Raw genomic sequence first — 15,466 nt, forward strand, 5'->3', positions numbered from 1 at the left:
AGTCAGTGGTTGTGCCCAACTTGTTCTGACAGAGTCCTGACGCCCTGCCAGCAGAGCAAGCTCCAGCCTCGCACGAGGAGGAACCATCTGCCAGTTGGCTTCTCTCTCTGAGGTGCTGAACATGGAGGAGAGCGGATCCTTAATGAGCGCATCAGTGGTGCTTGGTGTTCTTCTGCTGGAGACCTCCAGGAGGATGCAGTGCCGTGCAGTTCTGGGTGAAATTTTGGCACCCTGCTCAGACTGACTTTCTAGATCTGGCCAGGATGTTTTCTGCCTCTTGCTTGGTCCACTCCTTGTCCTCTTCCACCACCAAGACCCAGCCCAGGTCCTCTCTTCCACCAGGAATGTGGCTAGTTGATCCTTGTGGCTGGAGAAAGCTTGCCCTGAGTCTCTGAGGAAAACACTTCTCTGATAGGATAAACAAGAATTAAAATGTACAGGGGATTTTTTTTTTTTTACGGTCTGCATTAATGTTGTGCTGTTCCTGTTGTTATAATAACAGCAACATAGGACCTCCTGCTTGAGTAGGGGGTTGCACTAGAACAGTGGTTCTCAACCTGTGGGTTGGGACCCCATTTGGGGTCGAACAACCATTTCACGGGGGTCGCCAAACAAGGCTGTCCGCCATTTTTCCCCCCTTTTCTTTGGCCACGCCCCTGGCACCCAGTGATGTATAAGTGGTTGGGGGTCACCACAACATGGGGAACTGTATTATGGGGTCGCGGCATTAGAAAGGTTGAGAACCACTGCACTAGAAGACCGCCAAGATCCCTTAATTTTATTATTATTTTATTTTGGAATAAGGGTCCCACATTGGACAATTTGGAGAAGTCACTTCAGAAAGTTAGTTGCCCAATGAAGAGGGTTTGGGTGGAATTCTGCAGGGTGGAGTGTGAAATTCTTTGCACTTCCATAGTTATAAATGTACACTTAAGTTTTGGCACACACGTGTGACCAGGCAGCTAAGGGATACGTGTGAATGTCTCTGTGCTCGGTCCCATGGGGCTGATCTGGATCCCTGCCCTGGAAACCTGCTAGAGAAGTTCTCCCTCCCCTGAAGGGATCCTGAGTGATCTCTCGCCCAGTTTCTCCCTGCCCAAACCAGGCAGAGACGCTCAGAAGGTGCTTAATTCTCTGCCTATGAAATGTGCTTTGTCCGAAAGGCACCTGGATTTTCTTGGGGGGTTTTTCCCTTGAAAACGTTTCACTTCCCATCCGAGAAGCTTCTTCAGTTCTGAAGGGAAGCTGAAGAAAAAAAAAAAAGAATTGAAGAAGCTTCCCGGATGAGCAGTGAAAAGGGGAAAAAAACAAGGAAAAAAACCTTGGGGACAACCACCGTGACGCGGAAGAGTTGAGCATCCCCAGTCTTCTCTTTCTAGGGAACTGCAGGCGTCCTGGGAAGAGGGGAATTCTGGGAAAAGTTCCCTTTTTCCTTCTGAAAAGCGAGGGGGTGGGATTTAGGAAGGGGAAACCAAAGACGGTAGAGACAGCTCACAGGGCTGTTTTTGGAGAAATGAACTAGCATCACACAGGTAAAGATTGACTTGGACTTATGACCACATTTGAGACCAGAATTTTCTGTTGTTACGTGAAGCAGTTAAGTTAGCCATGCCCAATTTTACGACTGTTTTGCCATGTTTGTTAAGCAATTCCCTGCAGTCATTAAGTGAATCACACAGTCGTTAAGCGAATGCGGCTGCCCGCCATTGACTTGTCAGAAGGTCGCAAATGGGGATCACGTGACTCCCTGGACTCTGCAGCCGTTGTAAATGCAGGCCAGTTGCCAGTCACCCCAGTTTTGATCACGTGACCCTGGGGGTGTTCAGCAGTTGTGAGTGCGAGGACTGATTGTAAGTCACTTTCTCAGTGCTGTTGTCACTTTGAATGGTTGCGAAATGAATGGGTTGTAAGCCGAGGACTACCCGTATTCTCCAGAAAGTGTGCGTGTGAAGTTATAATGTGCCCCAAAGATGCATTAGAAATCCCTGCATGCAGAAAGCTAGTGTGCCAGGACAAAAGGCTGCAGCTTCGCTTCCTTGCGGTGCTGCTGTTCTACTTGCCACCCCACAGTCAGTCTGGCTCCTGGTCCCTCAGCTCCTTTTTTGGGTCGTCCTTTTTGGTGGGTTGGGTGATGGGGGCTAACCCGTTCTGCCTTCCTCCCCTACAGGTGCGTCTCTTTTCTTCTAGCTTGTGCCCAGCCAGCCGATCAAAATAGAGTCCCTCAAGGTGAAAGTTGACTTTCTGAAGGTGCCCCTCGGCCTAAAGAAGCCGACTCTGAAGGAGGCCGCGGCTGCCTTGGTGGCTGTCCCGGGGCCGGCCAGATCCAAATCCAGCAGCGTGAATCGCTACAAGGCTCGGCATTCAGACAACATGGACAACGAATCGCAATATTCAGGGTATTCCTACAAGTCGGGGCACTCGCGCAGCTCCAGGAAGCCCAGGTGAGCTGGCCAGCCGGGCTGTGTTTGGGGCAGGGGGAGGAGGAGGAGGTGCCCGGGGGGGGGGACTGGAAAGATCTGGAGAACCTTGGTAGAGGTTCAGCAAGGATATCAGTCAGGGGCCTTACCTTGAGAAGTCGCTCCATCGCTGGAGGTTTTTAAGAAGAACCTGGACAGTCACTTGTCTGAAATGGTATCCGGTCTCCTGATTGGGAGGGGGGTTGGACTAGAAGACCTCCTGTGATTCTGTGAGATAAATAAGATACATTGGTAGGTAGGTAGGTAGATGATAGCTAGATAGATAGGTAGATGATAGATAGATAGATAGATAGATAGATAGATAGATAGATAGATAGATAGATAGATCGATCGATCAGCTTTCCTCCCAGAGTTGTGGGTGCTGCATCTCTGGAGATGGGGGTCCCCAACCCCCTGTCCGTGGACCGGCACCAGGCTGCGGCATGCCAGCAACCGGTCCACACAAACGAGCACAGCCCCATCTGCGGGATGCAGGCAGTACATGAAACCGGGCCCCCTCCGGTCTGCAGAAAAACCTCTCTCCACGGAACTGGTCCCTGGTGCTCCAAAGGTTGGGGACTTCCAGCATAGGGGCTCCTGCTTGAGCAAGGAGTTGGATTCGAAGACCTCTGAGGTCCCTTCCAACCCTGGTGGTCTTCTATTCTGTTCAGTATTGCTTGCTGCAAGGGGTCCTTGGCGCTCTCTGAGCTTGGTGGTTTTCTTGCAGATTAGGTAACATCATTAATACTAATCAATGTTGCCTAGTTTGGTCATGAAACGTCTGCAGGAAGAGCACCAACTTCAGAGAGCACCAAAGACCTCTCCTTTCAATCCAGAGCCACAAATATTCCCCTTTATGGCCGTTGTTTGCTAACACTAGAATGGAAACAGCTTCACAGGCGCTGGGAACAGCCGCCTGGCTCAAAATTTGAATGCCAGAGAACCGGAAGTCTTTGCTGCCACCTAGTGATGATCTGGAACGCTGCGGTTTGGACTTGGTGGCCTCCTTCTCAGTCCGGCTCGGAAATGTTCCCCTTTCCGCAGGGGGCGCCCGGAGACCCTCCAAGGGTCAGTTCATTCTGGAGGGCAAAAGGAAGAAGCCTAAAATTTAAACTCAGCAAACTTCTCAGTCGTATCTCTCAGTCTCAGCAACTTCCTTCCGTTCCCAGAATTCCCCCGCCTGCCGCTCCATATTTGAAATCCACTCGTCTTAAAAGTTGCTGAGATTGAGAACAGAGATTTGTCTGAGGGTTGTGAATTCTTTGCGCTGTACCGAACAATGGATTGTCGCATTGGAGGCTTCCTTCTTGTTTGCAATAATGACGTTGCAACATATTCGGGAGTCAGAAAGCTGAATTGAGGACCTGCGCTATATGGCTGAATCTGGTGTGAAACTCGACTGACTGATTGCCAGTTCCTCAGCTCTGAAGTTTGGAGACCCCCAGGGTGTAGTGTGACGAGTAATCCCGGCTGTCCTGGATTCAAATTCTTTGGCCTACGACTCCATGCAAGGGATACCTCAAGTCCCCTTTTTGTGACTCTCGGAGCCACCCCTGGGCTTGTGGATTGTGTAAGGAAGGGTTTTTGCTGTTTGGCGGTAGAGAAGAGAAAAAAAAAATCTGTGACAGAGGCTTCCAAAGAGGGTGATGGGCAGCCCTCGACTTACGAGCACAACTGAGCCCCAAATTTCCATTTCTAAGCGAGACGTTTGTTAAGCGAGTTTTACCCCTTTTTAACCCCTTCTTTTGAAACTGCTGTTAAGTGAATCACTGCCGTTATGAAATTGGTAGCCCAGCTGTGAAGCGGGTCTGGCTTCCCCATGACTTGTCCCCTTGTCAGAAGGGCACAAAATGTGAGCACATGAGGCTGCAACCGTCATAACTGAGAACCGAGTGTCCTCATTTTGATCACGTGACCGTTGGGGGAGGCTGCAGCGGTTGTTAACTGTGAAAAATGATCAAAGGTCACTTTCTTCGATCAGTCACTAAACAGACTGTTGTAAGTCGAGGACTGCCTGCCTGCCAGATCCTTAACTTCGTCTTTCTTCCACGAGCAGCAGCTGGAGGGGGGACCCCGCCTCCCCGTCCCCATGGAGCAGCCGGTTAGGGAGGAGGTGGGTGCTGCAGTGCTTGCCAACGGAGCAGCCCCCCTAACTCCCGGGACCCCCCCCTCTCGCCCCGCAGAGACCGCCGAGAGCGGCACCGCTCCAAGAGTCGAGACGGGAGCCGAGGCGACAAGTCGGTCACCATCCAGGCCCCTGGAGAGCCCCTGCTGGACAACGAGTCGACGCGAGGCGACGAAAGGGTGAGCGAGCAGACGGGCCGGGACCCCGCTTGGCCCCCCCTCTGGCCTCCGGGTCCGCTCCGGGGTACGGCTTTTCCCCCAGGATGGAGTGAAAGGGTCCCTCGGTGGAGTTTGGGGAGGCTTCCCTGTGCGGATGTCTTTCCGGCCTGGGCTTGAGGTGGAAGCGGGAAGAGCAGGTGGTCTCACCTCTGGCGCCTGTGTGGCGGGCTTGAATTCTGCTCCTGCTCCTCCTTTGCCTGCCCTCCATCCATTTATCTTTCATCTCTCTTATCTCCAACACAGGGGTGTCAAATTCAATTTCACTGAGGGCCACATCAGCATTGCGGTTGCCCTGCGGGGGTGGCCAGGGGGAATGCAGCCTACTGGGTGGGCATGGAGGGAGTGGGTGTGGCCTATTGGCTGGGCGTGGCTACATCGTTCGCGTCAAGGGTGCCTGTGGGGGCCTGGGCAGGAGTGGGACAGATCTGAGGGTCTCTGCAGAAGGGGGGAGGGACCAGGGCAAGTGCCAAGGCATGGTCCACTGGAGAAGCCTCACCGTTCCTCTCAGGCCATGTGGGAGGGCTGGATGGTGGTACGGGCTGCCTGGAGCCCTGGACAGCAGAGGTCAAACACCCAGCCTGGCTCTCGAGCACCCGTGGCACCAAGCCCAGCCCCACTTCCCCAAGGGGTCACCCAGGTGCACTTACCTCCTCCTCAAGGCTGCTGCTGCTGTGCTTGCTCTCCTTAGCCAGGTTGCTCATGATGGGTACGAGGGCAAAGTCAGAGGGAGGCGCATTCCCTCTCCAAGTGGGGCGCCACTTCCAGGCGATGGTCCATTTCTTCATTCCTCACAAAGGGTGACCCCTCCCCAGCATGCACCCAGGGGGGCACGGCACGGCAGGGGCTGGTTCCTGGCTGTTTCCAGACGGCCTTGTGGAGCTAAGACTGAATGCGTTTCAGCCTAGATAGCCACCACAAAATTGTACATTGGCTCCCGGCTGGCCTGGGCCAGGATCAAGGCAGCGGGGGCCGTTCCCTCACTGTTTCCAGGATGGCTTCGTGGGTTGCATGAAACCATTTTGCGGGCCGCATCCGGCCCCCGGGCCTTGGGTTTGACATGTCTGCTCTAACATCTGTCATTTCTCTGTCTCCATCCCTGCAGCCATCTATCTCCCCCCTCCTCCTTTTCTCTCCCTCCCTCCCTCTATTTCTCTCATTATCATCATCATCATCATCATCATCATCCAGCAGGGGGAAGAGCCTGAATGTGTGGGTAGGAGGGTTTCCACAGTTCTGCTTTCTGTCTATTTGGGATCCTTGCAGGACACCTTCAACCCAGGGGTCCTTTCCAGAACCTTTGCGACTGGAGGGGACAGTTCCCCCCCCTTGACCCCCTCCCCCCGTGGCCTTTGTTTCCCGGCAGGATGACAACTGGGGCGAGACGACCACTGTGGTGACCGGCACGTCCGAGCACAGCATTTCGCACGATGACATCACACGCATCACCAAGGACATGGAGGACAGCGCCCACCTGGACTGCTCCCGCCACCTGGGGGTCTCGCTGGCGGGGGCCCTGGCCCTCCTCTCCTTCCTGACCCCCATCGCCTTCATGCTGCTGCCCCAGCTGCTGTGGGGGGAGCAGCTGAGCCCCTGCGGGACCCCCTGTGAGGGCCTCTTCATCTCGGTGGCCTTCAAGCTGCTGATCCTGCTGCTGGGCAGCTGGGCGCTCTTCTTCCGCCGCCCCAAGGCCTTCCTCCCGCGGGTCTTCGTCTTCCGCGCCCTGCTGATGGTGCTGGTCTTCCTCCTGGTGGCCTCCTACTGGCTCTTCTACGGCGTCCGCATCCTGGACTCCCGCGACACCAACTACCAGGGCATTGTCCAGTACGCCGTCTCGCTGGTGGACGCCCTGCTCTTCGTCCACTACCTGGCCGTGGTGCTGCTGGAGCTGCGCCAGCTGCAGCCCCACTTCACCCTCAAGGTGGTACGCTCCACCGACGGGGCCAGCCGCTTCTACAACGTGGGACACCTCAGGTAAGTGGGTTGGGCGGGGTGCCTTGGTGCAGTCGGGGATGGGCAGAGGCTGTGGCTGGATGCTGTTAAAGGTTGAGGTTCATTCTCTAAGCTCGTGGGGGGCTTCCCTTGAGTGGTCTTCAGGGGATGTCGGTGGTCTTTGGGCTTCAGTGTTGAAGGTCTCGTCCCAGGGTGGAGGCTGCCTCTGGGTGTTTTGGGATTGCACCCTAGGGGGCCTGTGGCCACCTTTGCCCGCTTCTGCCACAGTCGTTTCATTTCTACAGGGAGTCCTCAACTTACAACAGTTCATTTAGTGGCTGTTGTAACAAGTTCCGATGCCACCGAAAAAAGCGACTTTTGGCCATTTTTCACACTTAGGACCGTTGCAGCATCCCCAGGGTCACGTGGTCAAAATTCAGACGCTCGGCCACTGACTCACAGTTATGATGGGTCGCAGCGTCCGGGGAGGGGCCGTCACACGATCCCCTTTTGTGACCTTCTGGCAAGCGAAGTCAATGGGGGAGCCAGATTCACTTAAGCATCGTGTTACTAATTTAAGAACTGCACTGATTCGCTTAACAAAGGGGGCAAGAAAAGTCGTAAAATGGGGCAAAACTCACTGAACAAATTTCTCACTTAGCAACATAAATTTTGGGCTCAGTTGTGGTCGTAAGTTGAGGACTATCTGTATTTGCAGCTCTTTGTATTTTGCCCCTTTTCTCCAGTTCTTTTTCTTCCCTGGTCTCCAGTATTACAAAGTCCACTATCCAGATTTTTTTTTTTTTTGTTATCGTTATTATTGTTTGCATTGCATTTGTGGAAGAAGCCAGAGTGGCCTCCCTCATGCCCAGCCTTCAGCCATATAAAAGGGACACTAAAGCCCATCATGCTGAAAGCAAACAAGCTACATTCTGCCTTATTGTGCTGTGTAACTGGATCCCTCGGTGATCGCGCCGGTTACCTCGTTGTGTCCAACTAAAGCTGCATCTAACGTTTCTTTCTCCGCAGCATCCAGAGAGCCGCTGTGTGGATCCTGGAGAATTATTACCACGATTTCCCCGTCTACAACCCGGCCCTGCTCAACCTGCCCAAGTCCGTTCTCTCCAAGAAGATGTCTGGCTTCAAGGTCTACTCCCTTGGGGAGGGTAAGCGTTGGCAGCCCCTTCCCACGCTGTGGGGTTCAGTCCTCAACCCTCCGCCCAGAGGCCAGAATTTCCTTTCCTCCAGCTCTTGGGCTTAGCTTCCAGGATGCTTCAACCAGGTCTCCTGGAGAGCTAACTCGATTGCCGGGTCCTTCTCGGTCCTGGGCGAGTGTGATCTGGGTCAAGATCATGTGAAGCGTTGGTACCACTTTATAATGCCTTGATAAGGTCACACTTGGGGTACTGCATGCAGTTTTGATTGCCGTGATATGAAACAGACATTGAGAGTTTAGAAAGAGTGCAGAGAAGAGCAACAGAGATGATTGGGGGTCTAGAGCAGTGGTTCTCAACCTTTTTAATGCCGCGACCCCCCCCCCCCAAATGGTCGTAAGTCGAGGACTACTCAACCGGTTGTAAGTCGAGGACTAGTCAACTGGTGCAGCACCGTTTGCAGAATGGGACTTTTGGAGGGCTCAGCAGGGCAGAGACAGCCTGGACAATTCTTATTGGCTTTCAAAAGCCAATAGAATAAAAGGGAGTAGCACAGCTAAGGAAAAGGGGGGAAAAATGGTGGACTGCGTTGTTTGGCGACCCCCGTGAAATGGTCGTTCGACCCCAAATGGGGTCCCGACCCACAGGTTGAGAACCACTGGTCTGGAGGCTAAAATATACGAAGAACAACAATTGTCTGGTCTAGTGAAAAGAAGGACCAGGATGACACGATAGCAGTCTTCCAGCATTTGAGGTGCTGCCACAAAGAAGGGGGGCGGGGGGTTCAACCCATTTTCCAATGCATCAGAAGGCAGGACAAGAAGCAGTGGATGGAAACTAATCAAGGAGCGAAGCAACCTGGAATTAAGGAGAAGCTTCCTAACGGTGAGGACAATTAACCAGTGGAACAGCTGGCCCTCAGACGTTGTGGGTGCTCCATCACTGGAGGTTTTTAAGATTAGACAACCATTTGTCTGAAATAGGATAGGGTTTCCTGCTTTAGCAGGGGGTTGGACTAGAAGACCTCCGAGGTCCCTTCCAACTGATAACTGTTATTTTGCTGGCATCCCGAGCCTGGTGCCCTCCAGATGTCTTACAATGCGAATTCTGGAGTTCCCAGCTGCCGGCAGAGCAGTCCCAGCTTGTCTAGGGGGTGCCAGGCTGTGGGAAGGCTGTGCTGATGTCTGTGCCAGCCCAGCAAAGGGTGCTGCGTTCTTACTTCTCTTGTGAACGGTAGGTTAGATGGGCAGCTGATCACCCCAGCTGGACAGAAATGTTGATTGGTTTAAACCAGTCGATCTCAGCTGTGGCTGCTTGAAGATGTGTGGACTTCAACGCCCAGAATTCCCCAGCCACCATGTCCTCTCCCCCTCCCCCCCCCGAGATCAAACGTGGACTGGCTATTTGGGAGTTCACTTGGAAATTTATCCACTCGTTGCGGGTCTAAAGTCTCGACGTGTGACTGTTCAACAATACTTTGGTGATATAACAGCCATGGACAAAGCAACTTAGGCTCATCCTCCAAGTTATGACGGTTACACCATCCCTGCAATCGTGATCACATTTCGGCACTTGGCAAACCAGCTTGCATTTATGTCTGTGTGAGCGCGACTTTTCATCGTCCTGGCTGGTTTCCTACAAGCTAAGTCAATGGGAGAAGCCCAATTCACTTCACAACTGTGGTAAAAATGCTTGTAAAATTGACTCTGGTCACATGGTGACTTGATTTATGACTGCATTGTTTAACAACCAAAATTCTGGTCTCAACTGTGATCATAAGTTGGGGGATTCTGGGAGTTGAAGTCCGAAAATCTCCAAGCTGCTAAGGTTGAAAAACGCTGACGTAGAGCATGAAACAGAGAATTTGGCGGCCCAGTTTTTGGGGGTGGTTTGTATTTTTTAGCAAGGCACATTATTCTCCACCTAAGTGAAGAGACAGACTCTTCCTTTAGAATCATAGGGCTGGAAGGGACCTTAGAGGTCTTCTAGTCCAACCCCCTGCTTGTAATGATGGTGCTTATGATCCTCCACTTTGAGGACATCAGGTTTTAGAGGCATCTCAATAACTCCGTTGAATCTTCCCTCTCTCCTCCGTCCAGAGAACACAACCAACAACTCAACCAGCCAATCGCGAGCTGTTATTGCTGCAGCTGCCCGGAGGCGGGACAACAGCCACAACGAGTACTACTACGAGGAAGCCGAACATGAGCGCCGGGTGCGCAAACGGCGAGCAAGGTGCGTCCCATCAAAAGGGCGTGTGTGTGTGTGTGTGTGTGTGTGTGTGTTTGTGTGTGTGTGTAGGAGTGATGAGTCTTTCCTAACTGAGAAAGGAAACAAGCTCAGGTTCCCACAGAGGGAAGATTCCTGACAGCTGAAATTGGACCCTTGTAGGTGTGTAAATTCTTGAGTTGGTTTGGGAGAAAAATCCTCGGATCAACTCCACTTCCAAGGAATAGCCAAATTGGTTTTGGAGGTGTCCCATTTATGAAATTTATTTGCTGCCCATCTTGTATCCAATGACCCCCAAATGTTAATTGGCTTCAGCTTTGGAATTTGATTTGGAAAACTGGGGGATCCTGGTTGCTCTCTGAGCTTGGTTGTTTTCTTGCAGACGTTTCCTTACCTAGCTAGCTACTAGTTGCTGCTAGCACTGATGGAGTTACCTAGTTGGGTCGTGAAACGTCTGCAAGAAAACAACCAAGCTCAGAGAGCACCCAGGACTCCACAGTCGTTGTCCTTCTCCTCCTCCTCCTCCTCCTCTTCCTGTTTCCACAAAACCCCCTCCCTTCTAATATTGATGATGTTCCCTAGTTGGATCATGAAACGTCTGCAAGAAAACCAGCAGGCTTAGAGAGCACCCAGGATCCCACAGTCGTCGTCGTCGTCGTCGTCCTCCTCCTCCTCCTCCTCCTCCTCCTCCTCCTCCTCCTCCTCCTCCTCCTCCTCCTCCTCCTCCTCCTCCTCAAGCCCCAGTCCCTTTAACACTGATGATGTTACCTAACTGGGTAATGAGAAAACTGCAAAAAATCCACCAATCTCTGGGAGCAGCAAGGCCCTTACAGTTCAAAGCCAAGCTGAAAATATTCTCTTCTGTCAGTTTGGAAAACAGATTCAGTCCTGACTGAAACAGCTTCTGCCCCTACGAGCTTCATATAGGCTGCCATCCTCAGTAATAGGATTAACGAGCTTAGGAGAGAGTAATGTGCTTTCCACATCACAGTTGTAAGTACCCGGTAAGCAGATTAGAATGCAGAAAGACAAATTGCACCGTCAAAGTGCTGGAAATCCTGGCGGGGTCCAAACTGGAGGGCGAAGTGAGTGCAGGTAATCTGTTAGAGAAGTTAGGGTGCAGATGGCCCTCCCCCAGCATCCCCCCCTCCTTCTTCCTTCCGTTCCTCTTGTTTGGGAGCCCCTTTTAGGGTCCTTTACTTCCTCCCCTGTGCTGGCAAAACCTCAAATGAGAGGTTGTGAATGTGTGAGCCCTGGTGGGCAGCTTAGTCTGTGCTGAAGATGGACCTCCGTCCTCTTCTCCATCCTGGTTGGCCCTGGAGGAGGAGGAAGGGGAGGGGACGCTTTGGAGACCGTGGCTTGCTGTGACGAGGCCTCCGTCTCTGCAGGTTGGTGGTGGCTGTGGAAGAGGCCTTCACGCACATCAAACGGCTCCAGGAGGAGGACCAGAAGAACCCGCGGGAGATCATGGACCCTCGGGAGGCCGCCCAGGCCATCTTCGCCTCCATGGCCCGGGCCATGCAGAAGTACCTGCGCACCACCAAGCAACAGCCGTACCACACGATGGAGAGCATCCTTCAGCACCTGGAGTTCTGCATCACCCACGACATGACGCCTAAGGTAGCCGGGCGGGGAGGGGGTGGGAGGGAAGGGAACCATGGCTGCAGGCAGATGGTGGTTTCCATCGCAGGTCCTCTGGTTCAGTTGAATTATTCTGCAGAAAGAATATCAGCCTTACCAGGTAGGCCAGCCAGGAAACTTGGCCAAGTAAGGCTACATTAACAGAATCTTGCAAGTCGGAAAGGACGAATCTCCCCGTGTCTCCTTTACAGCCTGAGAAACTGTTCCATGATCCAGTTGATCTTGGGGATTGCTCTTGGAGTTTTCTTCCAAAGGAAAAGAGAATTTTGACAGGATCAGGGTGCTCCTTGCTTCTTTAATGATAGGGTAGCTTGGACGGGTGGGTGGGTGGGAGTCCCCTCTGGCTCCCCACCTTCCAGTCGGTGCTGCCAGTGAGGCCCAGGCCGTGGTGTGCAGGGTTCAGCACGATGGGGAAATGCAGGCACACCAGTGAAGCTGCCCAGGCAGAGAGGATATTTGGGAAGAAGCTGCAGGGCAGATTTTCAAATCAGCTCATCTGATAGTCCAAGGTAGAATGCTTTTGAACATGGAGGTTCAAATGCACTAAAGCAGGATAGTGAACCGTCCTGAATTTGGAACTGTTGTGGAGTCAGAATTATTGGCTTCTTAGTTTCGGTTTAAGATTTTTTTCCCCCTGCTGGTGCAGATAGTCCGTGACGTACAACCAGTCCTCTCACAACACTCGCGGTGTCCCCTCGCTCGCACAACAGCCATTTGGACCTTCCTGGGGTTCTTCGGACAAGCAACGTTAATGGGGGGAGGGGGGGAGAAGCTGAATTCGCTTAATGACTGTGGCGAGGGGATTGTAAAATTGGGCGCGGTCATACGACGAATCCCCTTAATGACCGCATCGCTTAGCAGCGGAAATTCCTGCCCCAATTGTGTTGTGAGTTGAGGACTGCCAGTGTTTCCGTTTGGAGTGCAAAGATTTAACATATTTAGGAGTCAGCATGCAATTTAACTTAAGGCCCGTGCTCAAGGGCGCCAGGGGAGCCACAGCACCACCAGGGGGCGCCCAAGGACCTAATCAAAAAGAGGGTGAAATGGGTAATATTTAACTCAAGCCATCCGATAACCAGATTTTAGCAAATCTTTAGGTTCATTTTAAATATTATTGTTGGTGTTAACTATTTCAGGTAGTCCTCAACTTACAACTGTTCATTTACTGACCGTTCAAAGTTACAACGGCATTGAAAAAGTGACTTATGACCGTTTCTCACACTTACGACCCTTGCAGCCTCCTCAGGGTCAAGGGATCAAAATTTGGACGCTCGGCAACTAATTCATATTTATGACGGTTGCAGCGTCTCCCGGGGTCACGTGATCCCCTTTTGCGACCTCCTGACAAGCGAAGTCAACGGGGAAGCCGGATTCACTTAACGACTGGGTTACTACCGTAAATGCTGACGTATAAGGCGACCCGGCGTATAAGACGACCCCCGTCTATAGCTGGGCCGCATTCCTAGAACGTCGTCTTATATGCCGGAAACTACCAGTATTTCCGGCGTATAAGACGACCCCCGTCTTTGGCGCCGATTTCAGCGCTCGCGGAAGTCGCCTTATACGCCGGCATTTACGGTAAATTAACAGCTGCAGTGATTCCCTTAAGAACCAGGGCAAGAAAGGTTGTAAAATGGGGCAAAAGTCATTTAACTGTCTCGCTTAGCAACAGAAATTTTGGGCTCAAATTGACGTAAGTCGAGGATTCCCTCTATCGTTATCAACTCAAAATGTTTGCTGAGCTACAGCTTTGGGGATGTGGGCCCTGGAAATAATAGACTTTGGTTGAGCGTTCCCGCTCTGGATTGCAAACGTTTCTGGAAACCCCGGGTGGTCTTGTTTGATGCGCCTCTGCTCTCCTTGCCTCTTCGCAGGCCTTCCTGGAGCGCTACCTGAGCGCAGGCCCCACCATCCAGTACCACAAGGACCGCTGGCTGGCCAAGCAGTGGACTCTGGTCAGCGAGGAGCCCGTGACCGACGGGCTGAAGGACGGGGTGGTCTTCGTCCTGAAACGCCAGGATTTCAGCCTCGTGGTCAGCACCAAAAAGATCCCCTTTTTTAAGCTCTCGGAGCAGTTTGTGGACCCCAAATCGCACAAGTTTGTCATGCGGCTGCAGTCGGAGACCTCAGTGTGACCCACGGCGGCGCAGCTGAGGGGCTTGGAGGCCAGGGGAGGAGGTGCCCCGCCAGGACGGGGGGGGGGACAACGGCCTGGTGCCAGCCTGCATCTCTCCGGTTTGAGAGGGTCCCTGGGCTCGGTGGGAGACCCTCCAGGGCGTCTCTGGATGCCAGAGCTTCCCCCTCCTTCTCCCCCCTCCCCTTTATGACCCCAACTGAGGGGAAGGGCAGGGGCCTTCCTTCCTTCCTTCCTTCCTTCCTTCCTTCCTTCCTTCCTTCCTTCCTTCCTTCCTTCCTTCCTTCCTTCCTTCCTTCCTTCCTTCCTTCCTTTGTAGCAAAGCCCGCCCCAGGAACTGAGGAGGCGTGTGGGTGACAAGGACAGCATCACCCCTCCCTCCCTCCCTGAGGAATTGCTGGAAGTTACCTGTGCCAAATTCTAAGGGCTAACTCTGTTGGCGCTCTTCACCAGCACCTGCAAACATAGTTGGGCTATGGAACTTTTGTGAATGTCGTTTTCTACAAAACTACACGCCGGCACGTGCACACCCAGACCCAAGCCCAACGTCAACACAACGTCGTCGCTCAAGGCTGTTGTCGTCTCCCTGGGTCTCTGAGGTCCAACTGCACAAGGTTTGGGGGGATCCCCCAGGAAGATCTGGTGGTCCAAGGGGAGAGAGAGAGAGAACCAACCCCTGCCCTGGAGCCATCGATTCAGCCTCTCGAGGTCTTGAGCTGGAAGTTCAACAGGTCAATCACAAAACGTACTTAAAGGCTGGAAGGGGGAAGAGGGTGGGAGATTGTTTAAGACGAGGATGGCTTTTTTGTTAAAAGATCTCTGTGCTTTTTAGAGAAGTCCCGTGTGTTGTAAATACTTTTCCTCTGAGTCACTCGCTCTGTCATTGGTCTGTGGTTTGAGCAAGCTTTGGTGTGAGGTGGGGGTGGGGGTGGCACATGAGGGGTGAGGTGAGCAAGGTCCCCGCTTCCTGCGTTTGAGACAGCAGGACTTTTTTTTTCTTTTTCTTTTTTGCACTTTTGCATGTGCAGAAACTCGATCCGGCTGTTCTTTTTGGGAAGATTCCTGTGGGAAGATCTGCATTCTGACTTACCCGTCCCTAAATTTCAGAGCCCCCCCCCACCCAGCACAAAGCAGCTTGCAGAGGGTTTTCCTGTCCCACCCCCCAAGTTACTGATCAGCTGAGGACCAATCACTCACCAGTAGAGTGATGGCATCACTCTGAGGCCACTGTTCTCAATCTTAGCCATTTTTAAGATGGGTGGACTTCAACTCCCAGAATCCCCCAGCCAGCGACATGGCTGGCTGGGGAATTCTGGGAGTTGGTCCACCCATCTTAAAAGTGGCTAAGGTTGAGAAACACTACTTTAAGGTGACTTTGAGGTCCTAAAAAGACACTTTTTTTGCTGTTCGTTTTTCATGATTTTTTTTTTTTAATGTCACCATAATATCCCAGTTTTTATGTTGGGGTTTTGTTGACAGCTGTTTCTTTTTAATCTAATGTGGGTTTTTTGTTATTGTTTAAATGACTTTCTGAACAAAAATCTGGTAGAGGTTGCAAATAGGGTGTTCAGCTGGTGTTG

At 52.4% G+C, this 15,466-nt stretch overlaps 1 protein-coding gene across 1 annotated transcript; it reads left to right on the plus strand.

The window, feature by feature from the left end:
- The first annotated feature begins 1,733 nt into the window (after nt 1-1,733).
- Nucleotides 1,734-15,170, plus strand: LOC120319374 (vang-like protein 2-A). Its single transcript, XM_039368183.1, has 7 exons — nt 1,734-2,441; nt 4,640-4,760; nt 6,163-6,770; nt 7,758-7,894; nt 9,982-10,117; nt 11,500-11,731; nt 13,627-15,170. Exons 1-7 carry the CDS (start codon nt 2,371-2,373, stop codon nt 13,885-13,887), a joined length of 1,566 nt encoding a protein of 521 aa, XP_039224117.1. The 5' UTR covers nt 1,734-2,370; the 3' UTR covers nt 13,888-15,170.
- Nucleotides 15,171-15,466: the final 296 nt, after the last annotated feature.

The sequence above is a fragment of the Crotalus tigris genome, unplaced genomic scaffold (genome assembly GCF_016545835.1).
Source record: "Crotalus tigris isolate CLP2741 ecotype Arizona unplaced genomic scaffold, ASM1654583v1 scf7180000020703.81597, whole genome shotgun sequence".
Lineage (NCBI taxonomy): Eukaryota > Metazoa > Chordata > Lepidosauria > Squamata > Viperidae > Crotalus > Crotalus tigris.

Excerpts from the sequence above, each read along its gene's own strand:
- LOC120319374 (XM_039368183.1), top strand. The coding sequence starts at position 2,371 with ATGGACAACGAATCGCAATATTCAGGGTATTCCTACAAGTCGGGGCAC. Across the intron at positions 6,771-7,757 it reads TACAACGTGGGACACCTCAG|CATCCAGAGAGCCGCTGTGT; the intron begins GTAAGTGGGTTG and ends CTTTCTCCGCAG. Across the intron at positions 11,732-13,626 it reads CCCACGACATGACGCCTAAG|GCCTTCCTGGAGCGCTACCT; the intron begins GTAGCCGGGCGG and ends GCCTCTTCGCAG.